Source organism: Trachurus trachurus (genome assembly GCF_905171665.1).
Source record: "Trachurus trachurus genome assembly, chromosome: 1".
NCBI classification, from domain to species: Eukaryota; Metazoa; Chordata; class Actinopteri; order Carangiformes; family Carangidae; genus Trachurus; species Trachurus trachurus.
The window spans coordinates 29,877,394-29,892,582 of record NC_139891.1 but is presented as its reverse complement, the minus strand read 5'-3'; the positions used below and the strand labels follow the sequence as shown (position 1 = coordinate 29,892,582).

The 15,189-nt window shown below is 43.2% G+C and overlaps 1 protein-coding gene across 1 annotated transcript; it reads left to right on the top strand.

Annotated features, from left to right (window-relative positions):
• Positions 1-232: 232 nt before the first annotated feature.
• Positions 233-13,637, top strand: pdgfaa (platelet-derived growth factor alpha polypeptide a; the record flags this gene model as incomplete). The annotated part of the gene is made up of 6 exons (XM_083974864.1): positions 233-295; positions 565-661; positions 4,031-4,138; positions 5,114-5,307; positions 11,037-11,163; positions 13,133-13,637. 6 exons carry the CDS (start codon positions 233-235, stop codon positions 13,141-13,143), a joined length of 600 nt encoding a protein of 199 aa, XP_083830990.1. The 3' UTR covers positions 13,144-13,637.
• Positions 13,638-15,189: the final 1,552 nt, after the last annotated feature.

Sequence of the window (15,189 nt, the reverse complement as noted above, 5' to 3'; positions counted from 1 at the left end):
GGAGCAGGAGCGGGATCAGCTTGAGTCTCTGCCTGAACCGCATTTCACTCAGGAGTTTAAAGATCATTTAAGTTTTATAAGCTCCTGGCTCGCGCTTTTACTGAGGCTGTGGTGGCGGCCAGTTCTCCCGAGGGATGATTCAGGGCTCCCGAGGCCAGGGAGCGACAGCCCGGCTGCTGCAGCAGTGGACCACCGCCTCGACCTGGTACCTATGCAGCGGATCTGAGAGGAGATGAGACCCGCAATTTACCACCTCCTCGCCGGCTGCCTCTGCCTGTTACGCACCGCTGCTGAGGTAAGAAGACGGCGTGTGGTGGTTGATATGAGCACAGTCAGATGTGTCAGATACTCTGTTGCAAAATTAATGCAACGGATTAAAACCAAGTCTGCGTAATTACGCACGTGTTTCCTCTTTTTCCTTGGCGCAGTAAAGGCATCTAGGCTCTGTCAGTTTAACCGTGTTCAGTTATGGTGATGTTTATCTGTATCTATATGAGCTTTAACGCAGTAACAGGCTTTATCTCCTCACTCCATACCCATCCAGTAAAACCTCTCTCCCCGCAGGAGTCTCCTCTCCCCCGGGAGCTGCTGGAGCGGCTCTCCCGCAGCGACATCCGCAGCATCAGCGACCTCCAGCGGCTGCTCGAGATAGACTCCGTAGGTAAAGCGCTTCATTATAATATAAACTCCCTCACTCCGGAGAGCTGGATTAGAGACTTACTGTAAAACCAGGTTACTCAGCATGCATAGGAAATTCAGTTCATTTTTATGACGTGTGTGTTGACCTCTGAGCAACATACAAGTAGCCTATATGGTGCCTACTCAGCTGATTTTTCAAAGTAAAAGCCTTTTGATAAAATGTGTGAACTCCCCAAAAAACTCCAATCAGAACCAGTTTTTTGCAACACAAGTCATCTTAAATCCTGACAGAACAATACGTGGTTTATGTAGGAACAGGATTTGTCCTAAATTTACTCAAGTTTCTGACTGACAAACATCAAACTTGCCTGTGCTGATCAGTTTGAATTTAGTAGTGAGTTGCAGTTTTGTGCTTAAAAAAATGACTGTATTGTTTGTGTGTATAGCCAAAATAGTTGTGTAAAACCTGTGGTTCTGTGCAGGAGAGTGTAAAGTTTAAACAGAAAAAGTAAAAACATGACATCACAGTGATGTCAGCAGAGGTGTAGGGGGCTTGGACTAACTTTTTTTTGGGATGGATGCCTCCTCCAGACACAGATGGAGTTTTTAAAGCTTTACTAGACCTGGAGGATCAGATGAAGCTATTGCATTATGGGAATTGTATTGTTTTGGAGCTGCACCTTTACTAAGGACAACATTGCACTTGTTCCAACCAGTCTTTTATAAGAAAATGTCTTCTTACAAGTCCTCAAGACCTCTAAACTCTCTGTAGAGAGTCTGAATGTTTGGAGTTATTAGCTCATTTATACAGTCTGGAAAATATTTCCTGTCGTTAACTCTTTAAAGGACATGTTACACAAAACATTGTAGTTCTCTGGAAGAACATTTACGTCCAGGCTGCAAGTGAAATATGTAAAATCTAATAAAAGCAGCCTGCTTTTGAATACACAGTGATTTGGCTGCAGCTTTAAACACCAATAACCTGCTGTGGGTTGTTTCCTCTGAACACCCTATAGATGCCAGTTCTCATTAACTTGGTCATAAATCAGCAGCGACTGAATCAACGAGGTGAGAAAGGAGGAAATAACTGAGGCTTAATTGCATCTACGCCTCGAGTCAGACTCTGCCACAGAAACTTTTCTTTTTCTCCGAACCTCTCGCCTGTGAAAAAAAAATAGTTGATTCATTTTTTTTTTTTTTTAATGTCTGCTTCTCCGAGCGGTGCCACCATTAATCCTGGCATCATTGAGATGCAAATGTCGGGTGTGACGGCTCCCCGGCTTGGTGGGGGTCAAGTGGCTCACTTCATTATGCTGTTGTCATGCTGCCCATTATTGGTTTGAGAGCAGGGCTCGCTGGAAGGCTGCTGTGTTGCTATGTATAATTCATGCTCAAATTCCTGCATGTCAGGGCCAGCGAGAGATGCACAGACTCAGAGAGGGAGATGTCGGAGGAGGACTTTGTGTTTCACAGGCACATTGTGTATGTATAGGCAGGCGTGTGTGCGTGACTGCTTGCTCACACACAAGGCACTAAGAGTGGTGGGTGCACACATACACACACACACACACACACAGACACACATGCAAGAGGAGGTGTGAGGTGTTTTATTCACTATCAAATGAAAACTGTCCAGCCCACACCTCATTTATGGTGATTTCCAGGAATCATTCTCTCTTTTTTTCCCGCTCACACACACACACACATGTACATGCACACACACATGTACATGCACACACACTTAATCTTCAGTCAGAACTTATTTCTTCTGCAAAGTCTTTGAACATCCTTTGGTTTGGCAGGACTGAGCAGTGTAGCAGTTTGATGAAGCTGTGAACACCTTGAAAACATCTCATGATGACAGATGTTGGCTCAAAAAAAAAAAATGCCTACGTTGTCATGGATACAATCACCCCTCCCTTGTTTGACTTTAAATCATTAAATCAAACTTTGCAGCAGCTTGCTTTCATTTTACAGCCTGTCAAGATTAAAGATTCATTTTATGTGCCATCACATAAAATCAAATCATATTCAGCAGACTCCAGTCTAACTTGATTTATTATAAGTCTTTACTGTATGTGATGCACCTGCTGCTTACATTCACAGTTACCTGCAAACAGGTTTTTGTCCTCGTAGTAAAGACTGAAAAGATTGAGTTATAAGAATACAGATGAATATTTCTGGTTTAGATAAAAACCCAGATGAGGCTGCATTCGAACTATTAAGTGCTCAAGTTTGTTATCAGTCTCCCATGATCTGTACTTTGTTAACTGTGAAGGGTTAGGTTGGTTTTAATCCTTAGTTTTCCTTCTACCTTTCCATCTTTTATGTGTTTTATCCATCTCTATGCAAAAGATTGTGTATTTAATGCTTCTTTTGAACATGAGACAGATTTGTCCTCTGAGGGAAATAGAGTTAAAGAAGAAGAGGACGCTGCTACAAGCGGCCTGCTCTCTTCAGACTAGACTTACAAATATGTCTGGAGATAAAATATATTAAATTAACGGCATTTGCCTGACAATCCCTGACTTGTACAAATGACATTTTGAGCGCTTGTCCTGATTAAATGATCGGGTCACACAACAACACCACGGATAAACTGGCCCAGAGATAAACTGGCCTCAGGGCAGCATTTCTTTCTGGTATAGTGTAGCACCATAAGATATCTACAGTACTGTATGTGGTGTCATAGAATCAAATATTCAGATGTGTAAAAGCAGATACTCCAACCTGCACAGAGCTCAGTCTGACTCTTCATACAAACACACAGGAAGAACTCACAGTTTGGTTTCTAATCACTTAGAAAAGCAAAGAGGCCGATTTTAAAGTGATTAAATCTCTGGCTGATCAAAACAACATTTCCTCCGCTGCAGAGATCTGCCGACCCGCGGGTGACCTGGCTGAACTCCTGATGCAGCATGTGTGTCCATGTGTTTTTTTATCAATTAGATTTCAACTGTACCTGACACACACATACACATATACATGCACGTGCTGCGTTTCTCACCGGCCACATCTACATGCAGAGAACCCAGTAACCCGTTGACACATATAAACATCGTAACTTAGTTAGAGTAACCAGGTTAGGCTCTGATCAGGAGAGACTTGAAAGACGTCTGCCACAAACAGCCCACTGCAGGCAGCTGGTTGTTTGTTGCTGCTCAGTCACAGTCACACACTTTGAGCAACACAAAACCAAACGTTCCTGTAGTTTCATGAGGGAAAAGCTTTGTAAATGAACCCCTCATGTGTCATTTTCCCAGTCAAAATAGATCTCAGAGCGTTGGTGTGTAGACTTAAAGGTTGTGGGAATATTTTTTATGAATGGTTGTTGGTATCAGTGTGTGAGATGTCTGAATGTGTGTGTGTGTGTTGTTGTGTCTTTGCCCAGAGAACGAGGTGATCGAGGAGACCAAACACAGCTTCCACAAGGACTTCTCTCACAGCTTCCCTGACCTGAAGAGAGCACACACACCCACCAGACACAGGAGGAGCACCGGTGAGACACACACACACACACACACACACACAAATGAAGACATGTTGGTCTTGCATATCACCATGTATAATAAAATGTTATATGTAACAAAAACACATTATGTCTCATGATTATTCTGTTTATAAATATAACATACGTGATTATGATTTGTCATAGATACAAATACACATGATATTTAAACCATTTATGTCAAAAACCCTTTTATTATATTAATCCTCCCATAATTGACAAAATAGAGAACAAAATATTAACAAAACCAGCTCTTACATTAAAGGGATAGTTAAAAATTTTGGCAAATTGGCCCATTGCCATAATCCCTATAGTCATAGCAGTAGGTTCGTTACCTTTAATTGTCAGTGCAAGCTATTTTTAGAACGGCGGAGCAGAGCTGCGAGCTGCTCAGAGCTACGCTACGGAGGCTAATGGAACAAACCGCTGATGTGCGTTCCCGTCGGGGACAGTTTTTCAGCAAGCAGTCTCTGTATTTACCTCTAAAACGACTCCGTCTCATAATGTTCTGTTATTATTTCATAGCGTGGTGAATGTGCAGGTCACAACTTGTCCACCAGAGCGTTTTGGAGTTGTTGGATTGTGTATTTGATGAGTTTGATGAAGGAAACCAAGAAATCCCATTAGCCTCTGTAGCGTAGCTCTGAGCAGCTCACGGCTCTGCTCCGCCGTTCTAAAAATAGCTTGCACCGACAATTAAAGGTAACGAACCTACTGCTATAACTATAAGGATGATGGCATAGGGCCAATTTGCCAAAATGTTGAACTATCCCTTTAATCCTTTAACACCCACTGCTGTAGATTTCATGTTTTTACTCATCTGTGAGCTGTACCTGGATTATTTTTCCAACAAGCTGCTGTCAAAATGATGAAAATCATCAGGGTCAATTTCATGATGATTTATTGTTCATATCGTCGTATTAGGAGTCTGAAACTTCTCCCTCTGTGTCTATGACCCCTTTACAGTGGTGGAGGAGGCGCTGCCGGCGTCGTGTAAGGTCCGGACGACGATCTATGAGATCCCCAGGAGCCAGGTGGACTCCACCTCGGCCAACTTCATCATCTGGCCGCCCTGCGTGGAGGTGAAACGCTGCACCGGCTGCTGCAACACCAGCAACATGAGATGCCAGGCGTCGCGCAAGCACCACCGCACGGTCAAGGTACGAAACAACACGGGACAGAAGGTTTCTACTCTACCAGTTTGACTGAATTCATCAGATGGATGTGAGGCTGTGAGGCTTTATACGTTTCTGTTGTCGAGGTCATAGCAGTGACTTTTTCCTGAGGAGCCTAAACTCTCGAATCAAATCGAGTCAAGTTGAGCAAAATACACTTTTACTTTAGTTTGTATCTGCAGCTGGAAGACGTTGCTGTGACTCACAGGCAACAACAACAGCGTCCTGAGTGGTGCAGCAGCTGAGAGACTCTGCACAGAGCAGCAGAGTGGGTGAAGGGCTGGGTGGAGAATAATGGAGCCAGGAGAAGGAAGGGTGGAGGCAACGCAGTGGGTTCCTCTGGAGTCCCACGAGAGCAATACTTTCACTTACTAGTTTGACTAGCTTTTAAAAACTAACTTCACTTTCCTCTGAAGTTTTTTTTTTATCTTGGGAACCTCCATGTGTACTCGAGACCAACCTGTGGCACAGACGATGTTAAAGGGATACTTCACCCTAAATCGATAATTCACCATTTTTTTCTACTCACCGTCATGCCAAAGGAAGGGTTTGGAGAACTTTCTGAGTCATCAAAATGCTTTAGAAGTTCCAGGGGGGGTCCGGCTGGCAACAGATTTTCATATAATATAATGGCGGTGTATAGTGGCTCCCAGTGGCTGCGCGAGATTTGCTGCGAGATGTTCGTTCGTCGTTGTAAACCATTGGATGTATGATGTAAACACGGAAGAACATCTCGCAGCAAATCTCGCGCAGCCACTGGAAGCTACTGCTACAACAAGGCTGAAAACAGAGATCACATTAATTTTTTCTGAACAACTGTTTCATGTGGCGGCTTCAGGACACTTGGGTCAGTACAGACGAGCAGTATGGAGGTATCTGGATGTTTCATAGTGTGTGTTTTGGACGATTCAAAAGTGAACTCTTATCCGCCGCCATTATATGAAAAACTCCTTGGAACTCCAAAAGCGTTTTGATGACTCTGAAAGTTCTCCAAACCCTTCCTTGGCATAATGGTGAGTAGAAAAATTGGTGAATTATCGATTTTGGGTGAAGTATCCCTTTAACACAAACAAACACAGGTGATTACAAAGTCAGCAGAGGAAGCAGAAATGTAACTTTCTTAACTTTTATTCTCACTGTTTCGACATGTTGGCCTGTTGTTGGCAAACACCATTAATCACTCTACAAACATTTTGTGAGAGGCTTTTGTTATTTGTCTTTTTAGTGGCCTCGACCCTGAACGCACCACTCACAGAACTAATGATGGCATGTAAACACACAACCGCCACTCACTGGAGGTATACACTCACACACACTCACACACAATCACACACCTGCCAAAAACAATTACTCTCCCCAGCTTAACCATTGTGTTGGTGTTTGTGACTGTGTGTGTGTGTCGGTGAGGGAGAGTCTGGCACTGACTTAGTTCAAGAACATAATAGCTTTCTTTTGATCTCTGCCAGTGCTGGAAATAAGACTCACTAAACCCCAAGTGGTTCTCAGTCACACCCTGCCAACTGGAAGCTGACCCAAGGTGTGTGTGTGTGTGTGTGTGTGTGTGTGTGTGTGTGTGTGTGTGTGTGTGTGTGTGTGTGTGTGTGTGTGTGTGTGTGTGTGTGTGTGTGTGTGTGTGTGTGGTATCAAGATGCATTTTAAATCTTGGAAATGACAATTTTAACTTGATATTCAACATCACTACAACAGTCGTGTCACTTGTTTGAAGGGATAGTTCAACATTTTGGCAAATTGGCCCATTGCCATAATCCCTATAGTTTTAGGAGTATGTTCGTTACCTGTAATTGTCAGTGCAAGCTATTTTTAGAACGGCGGAGCAGAGCTGCGAGCTGCTCAGAGCTACGCTACGGAGGCTAATGGGATTTCTTGGTTTCCCTCATCAAACTCATCAAATACACAATCCAACAACTCCAAAACGCTCTGATGGACAAGTTGTGACCTGCACATTCACCACGCTATGAGATAATAACAGAACGTTACCAGACAGAGTTGTTTTAGAGGTAAATTCATGCAAAACCGCTGATGGGACAATTTTTCAGCAAGCAGTCTCTGTATTTACCTCGAAAACAACTCTGTCTCGTAACGTTCTGTTATTATCTCATAGCGTGGTGAATGTGCAGGTCACAACTTGTCCACGAGAGCATTTTGGAGTTGTTGGATTGTGTATTTGATGAGTTTGATGAGGGAAACCAAGAAATCCCATTAGCCTCCGTAGCGTAGCTCTGAGCAGCTCACGGCTCTGCTCCGCCGTTCTAAAAATAGCTTGCACCGACAAATAAATGTAACAAACCTACTGCTATGACTACAGCGATTATGGCATAGGGCCAATTTGCCAAAATGTTGAACTATCCCTTTAAGATACATTATTACTGTAACTGTCACACCATTTAATTAGACAAAGACAACATGCCAAGATGAAAAGCGCAGAGAGAGAGAGAGAGTGAGTGGACGATGGAGAAATGAGAGGAGCTGTTAGCGTGTGCTGCCAGAGGTCAAGAGGTCTGAAAGTGGAGAGAGAGAGAGAGGAGTCGAGGAGCAAACTTGATTCTCTGTGCTTTGGCCCCCGCTGATACGCAATCTGAGATGAAAGGAGGCGCCATGCGTCCGCTTACAGAGGAAATCAAAAATAAAGTCACTCACATGTGCTGAGATCCAGCGTTCAGAGGGCAAACGGTCACGAATGCAACGAGATGGACTCACACACAGCCGGAGGGGATATGGCAGCGCCGAGGCTGAGCCGGGGTTTGTCCACATGTGATACGAAAAGAGGGAGAGAGAGAGAGAGAAATAACATTAGTGTTGGGGTCTTAATGGTGAGGTGAGAGTCTGAACCTCCAGATCTGAGGCCGTCGCACTCTGGATAACGACGGATTGATGCTCCCCTCAGGTCGGAGGAAGCGACTGCCTCTAGTGTCTCAGGTGTACGTGTTCGCTGGACAAGTGGGTCAGTGTGATGTTACCAGACTGCCCTGGTGACCAGTGGCCTCCAACCCTCCTCTTACTGTAAATACCTTCATATAGAGAATAAACAGCATTTATTAGCAGGTATGTTAATGTATTTAACAGTGTTGTGGTCAAGACCACCTATGATAACCTGAGACCAAAACAAGACCAAGTCCAAAACCGAGACCAAACCAATGCAAGACCATTTTTAAGATGATTAGATAGATAGATAGATAGATAGATAGATAGATAGATAGATAGATAGATAGATAGATAGATAGATAGATAGATAGATAGATAGATAGATAGATAGATAGATAGATAGATAGATAGATAGATCTTTATTGATCCCTTTGGGAAATCCCTTTCCCCCTGGAAATTCTGTATTCAGTACCAGTACTCATAACTCATGTGGCTTGATATTTACTTTATTCCTCAGATAAAAAGAAATATGATAATTTTATATAAAATCTAAACCATATTTAAATAAAACAAGGTTTGGATTAAACAGAAGAACACAGCTGAAGTCTCCTCCCACTCTTGACTCTGGTGCATCCAAGTTTTTCAGATGGTTACACAAGCAGATTTAGTAGAACAATTTTAATTATCTGATAGTTATTGAATTACATTCGGTTTTAATAAACATTTTCATAAAAAAAAAAAAGATGGTCTTGAGTCCAACTCAACTGAGACTGAGACAAGACCAAGACCTTTAAAATGTGGTCTCAAGTACCAAGACATGAGTATTTAATGTGATTTCCCTATAATGTCCTCCCCTGGCTACTGAAACATCAGCCCCTCTGGGATTGAACCGACAGCCCTTCGCTCTTATCAAAGTGGGTCGGTACCTGAGCCTTAAACATGCATGATGCAGGATTCTCCATGATTCCCGTCATCCACCTCCCTGAGCCTAAAAGGAAACATGTCTGAACATTTCTTTGGTTGGACTAGTACCCGGATTGATTAGCTGCTGATGATTAGTAGGTGATTTTCAGTAGATTGGCATTAGCAGGAAGAGCTGTGTGCCATGTAGCGCACTTCCACCTCCCACCTTGTTTCAACAACACAATGGCTCTGTGAAGGTTTATAAAGTGTGAGACTGATGTAACGGATACTATACGGAGTGATAATTAAATAATAATAGGATGAGATTCACAGGCTGCCGGGACTCAAACCTGTAAAACTGAGGTGGATGTTGAAGCTGCAGCTCCTTCACCTCAGCTGAACCTCCTGCTCTGTGTTTTTCACTCTGTCTCAGTCTGTTCAGACTTGAAGCAGAGATGTTTTGCAATCAGACCTGAAGCTCCACTGACTTGGCTGCTCGGCCTAGATGTGAGCTTCAGCATGTAGTGTGTGTGTGTGTGTGTGTGTGCAGCATTGTTACAGTACATTCCCTTGCATGTGGTAATGGGTTTCTGTGTGTGTGTGTGTGTGTGTGTGTGTGTGTGTGTGTGTGTGTGTGTGTGTGTGTGTGTGTGTGTGTGTGTGTGTGTGTGTGTGTGTGTGAGACTAAGACAGACCTGTTTCTGTTCAATTCACCAGGTTCAGCAGCAAAGTGTGACGTGTCTCGACACACAAACAACACACGCCTCACTGAGAGTCAGTGAAATCAAACCACTTGGCAGCGTCAAAGCTCTGGCTCATCCAAACAAGAGCACACACACACACACACACACACACACACACACACACACACACACACACACACACACACACCTGTACCTGTGTGCTTAGACAGGTAAAGTACAGGATGGTGGTTGTTTGCAAATAACAAGCTCGGGTAAAACATAATCACAGTAGCCGGCTGCTCTCGTCCACCAAATCAATATCTTTAATCCACTTACGTAAGTCTTCATTAAAGGGATACTTCACCCAAAATCGATAATTCACCAATCATCTACTCACTGTCATCAAAACTCTTTAGGAGTTCCAGGGGGGGTCCGGCTGGCAACGGATTTGCATATAATGGCGGCGGATAGAGTTCACTTTTAAATCGTCCAAAACACACACTATGAAACATCCAGATACCTCCATACTGCTCGTCTGTACTGACCCAAATGTCCTGAAGCCGCCACATGAAAAAGTTGTTTGGAAAAAATGAATGTGATCTCTGTTTTTAGCCTTGTTGTAGTAGCAGCTCCCAGTGGAGATGTTTGTTCCTTGTTGTAAACCACTGGATGTCTGATGTAAACACGGAAGAACATCTCGCAGCAAATCTCACATCAACAGAGCCACCATACATTTTTTCCAAACAACTTTTTCATGTGGCGGCTTCAGGACACTTGGGTCAGTTTAGATGAGCAGTACGGAGGTATCTGGAGGTCAGCAGAGGAAGCTGAAATGTAACTTTAATAACATTTTTTTTAAAGTATCCCTTTAAGCTCCATCCCCTCTGGTTACTGTTGCTACGTCTGTCAAGCGCTCAGTTCTGGCACAGCTCAACAACAGGAGTTCCCAGAAATGAAACAGAGGCTCCTCGGTGTCAGACAGAAGAAAGACTTTAACATTTAGATGTTGACTTTTCCGTCTGCGTCGACGTTGCTGGTGGATTTCATCATCATCATCAGCTGCTAATGAGTTGTCTCAGAGCATTGTCTCCATCTGGGGTGGGAACTTCCCCGCTGATGTTAATGTTTCCTTATACTTTTGTGTGTTTTCACTTTTGAAATCTTTTGTCTCCTCCATCTTCTCTCTCTCTCTCTCTCTCTCTGTCTCTCTCTCTGTCTCTCTCTCTCTCTCTCTCTCTCCTGAAGGTGGCGAAGGTGGAGTACGTGCGGCGGCGGCCCAAGCTGAGGGAGGTGCAGGTGAAGTTGGAGGATCACCTGGACTGCATGTGCACCAACAGACGCCACAGCAGCCCCAACTCAGACACAGACAATGGTGGGTGCACAGCTGTGTACGTGTGCGTGTGTGTGTGTGTGTGTGTGCGTGTGTGTGTGCTGATGTATTGGCTCATTTCACATGTGAGTGCTGCTCCTGTCTGAATGTGTCTACTGACACCAGAATGAGCTGATAAGGGATCTGAAGTATTTACTGTGTTTTTCCTCTTTGTCTGAATTGGTCCTCCCTCAGGGGAACACCCCCCCCCCCCCCCCCCCCCCCCCCCACACACACACACACCCCCACAATACACACACACACACACACACACTGCTCCCTACTATACAGATCTCCCTTCTGGACTTCAGCCAGCTACACACAGTATAATTGAGTTCCAGCATATATTAAAGTGTTGAATGGAGTTGAATGGTTTTATAAAACTGTGTGTTTGTAGATGTGTGTGTGTGTGTGTGTGTGTGTGTGTGTGTGTGTGTGTGTGTGTGTGTGTGTGTGTGTGTGTGTGTGTGTGTGTGTGTGTGTGTGTGTGTGCAGTGTGTTCACTGACAGAAAAATCACAGGTTTGATTCCCAGGACAGAAATTGTGTCTGTTACAATCTGCAGCTTTGCATCTGTGACAAAAAAAAAAGTGTTACTTAAATATCAGTAGCAGTGTGTTTTGTTGTTGTTGTTGTTTTTTCACTGTGAGTCTAACTATAACTCACACAATGAAGGATGACGTCAGTTCAGTTGTTGCTACAGAGGTCGGGGGGGGGGGGGGGGGGGGGGGGGGTGTCGCTCCCTGCAGCAGCAGCAGCAGCAGCAGCCATGTGATCACCTGAACGTTTAACTGTGTTTTATCTCCGTTAAACCGTCACCTCGCTCTGTGAACGTGATGGAAGACGTTCATGTCGGTCTCATGAGCCTGACTCACTTTGACAAACAAGTCACAGTGAATAACAACACGACCAGACGTACCTACAGGCAGCAGCAGCATCTGCACAGATATATCAAATGAACATATAGAAATATAACATATAAACATATCAAGTTGAATGAGCCACTGTTGAAATGAAGATTATCCCAATGCAGACACACTATAATAATCACTCCAACACCGTCCCTTTTTATTTTTTATTGAGAACAAATACAAAACACACGCAGCAAAATGCTTTAGAGCAACTCAGCACTGATGCAATATTCAGAAAACAAATTGTAACTTTGATGAGGAAGTGTAGCAGGTTCTTCTAGGAGCAGGAGCTTCAGACTGTTGAACTCAACAAAACATCACACACACACACTCATACATGCACTACTGCACTTTGGACTTTTAAATAATATACAAATACCCAGAGATTTTGATTTTAATAACATAAAAATACCTGTATATATACATACAAAGATATGCCCTGTTACATTCTTCTTTTTCTTTTTTTTTATACTGATTGATTGCCATTGCACCATTATATTATATTTTTTAATCTACTTCCAACCTCTTTCGGTTTTAAATATCCTTCTCTCTTTCTTCTTTTATTTTTCTTGTATCTCTATTTATGTTATGCAAATAACCAAAGGACATGAGCATTTCACTGTAATTACTTGTAATTATATGCGACAATAAAGTAAACTAACTAACTAACTAAGGTAGAAAGAGCAGGTTTGCTTCCATCGCTCACTGAACAGTGAAAAAACAATAAGTACAAATGACTTTTATCTGCTTCAAAAAAAGAATCACTTTGTTATTTGATTTATTTAAAACTTTTAAAGATACTGAAAGCAGCACAGCTCATCGTTCAGCAGTGGTTGAACAAACATCTTCTATTCTTTTGTTTGGGTTTATTTTGGGGGGGCTTTTGCGCATTTATTTGAGTTGGAGAGACAGGCAGGAAATGGGGAGACAGAGATGGGGAATGACCCAGTCTTATATTCAAAACACAGATGAGTTAAAAAAAAAAAAAAAAAAAAAAAAAAGATGCAGTAGAAGTATTTGTGATTTGTAGCTGTGTTATTCACCTGTTCTGTCTCTCTACAGGGATCAGGTGAAGACTCGGAGGACGGATGAAGGAGTGGAGGAGAGAGAAAAAGACCAGAAGCAGCAAAACAACAAGCACCTTTTGCCTCTAACATCTTCACCTCCCGACAGCGAGGGACTGAAAGGTTTGATGGGATTTATTCTGACCCGTGAACCTGTGGGAGGTTTCGACTCAACGTTGGACCTGAACTGAACAAAAACAATATAAAACAAACTGAGAGCGACAGAAACGAACCGCACACAGACACAAGGGTTTTCCTCGCCGTGATTCCTCGACGGAGGTGGAGGAAGGGGGGAAAAAAAGAAAAAAAAAAGATTAGACGCTGAAAATGCGGGACGCTGGGCAGAAGTGAGGTGGATTCTGGGATACCGGAGGACTTATCGTCTGCGTCTTGTTCCTTCTCCAGGGTATAAACCGCTCAGCGACCCGGATTATAAACTGGATGGGATCCTTTCTAGAAACAGTGACTGGGATTAGGTTTTGTACTCCAAGATTTACTCTTCCTCAGCAGAACACACACACACACACACATTCTCACACACACGCACACATGTGGACGCACATATGCACCTACAATATATCCTCTTATTTTTTATAACCTCTCATTTTCTATCGCTGTCTGTTTCTATCTAGGTATGTTATCCACATAAAGAATGGAGGGGAGGAAATCCTCCCGACATGTTACTGATACTAATAAACTATTTATATGAAAACAAAGTAGGAGTGTGATAGTGATACACGTTTGTCGGTAAACGCTTATGTGACTGGAGGATTTAAGATTTCATTTAAAACAGAGAGAGGAACTGAACAGGCGTCTCTTTGTGTGTGAGAGAGTGAGAGATTATCTGGTGGATCATAATACTGAAGCTAAAACCCCTGTGAATTTATATGTGAGAGTAAAACACACACACACACACACAGACACACACCAACCTGACTGGTTTGAGGTATAAGTGTGGACACACGGTGGAATAACTAACAGCTAGCAGGTGATTTTTCACTCTGGTTGCTGCGCGGTTACTGTTGTTATTCCAAACTCGGGGGTCGAGGAAATGACAATGGTCCGGGTGAAAGAGGAAGGTAAATGTTTAGAGAGGTGACCTCATCCCGTCACTCACAGACGCTGCTCTGACGCCGAGGAGAAGGTGACCTCATATCAAAACACGACACATCCGTCGGCCGCACATTTAACATCCAGACTCATTAGAGTGTGAACGGCCACATGTGTTTCTCTCACTTATAAGGAAAAAAAAACAGTTACAATCATGTGTAATGATACAAAACGTGTATCAATGAGGTTATTGATTCAAATAGATGAATAGATGAAATCTGACTAGTTACTCAAAGAGAACGAAGCTGGAAGTGTGAACTAACCTTTAACTCTTTAAGTACAAATAGCAGTGTAGTTGTTAGGCTATTACAACAATGAAAACAATCAACAGCAAGAAATTAGATGTAGAAAATATAAAAAATTAGATGCGGAAAATTATGCCTGATGGAAATACGAACCAGAGCGAGCAGGAAAACTTGTCTTGGATCCTGAAAGATACACCGGCCTGAAAAAAATAACATGGAAAATATACAAACACGCTGCAAATTCAAGACAACAACACAACAGGAGTTGCTAGAGGACACTGAAAAGTGACTAAACTGTCTGGGACTCGTCCTTTGATGCCCAGGTCTCACAGCTGATGTCGCTTTTTAGCAGTTTTGTCACTTTTCTCTTGATTTTTTTTTTTTTTTTTGAGTGGACGATGTTATGCAAAGGGTAAAAGTTGGGACTCAAACCTGCACTGCTGTTAGGATCCAACCTTCATTTTTACCCCTAACCCCACGTCTATGTCAGCTGGAAACACTCCTGTTGAATCTGCAGCACTTTTGTTTAAAGCAGAAGTAAGCGATCTGGTCGTTTTGGCTAACTTCCTGTCAGCCGATGGAGTTAGCAGTCCCCGCCCTCGTCCCTACGTCACCACATTCACGCGCATCCCTTGGCTGCACACACAGAGAGGACCGCCCCTTTATGCCGTTCTCTCTCCTCATTGGATAAAGGTTGTAG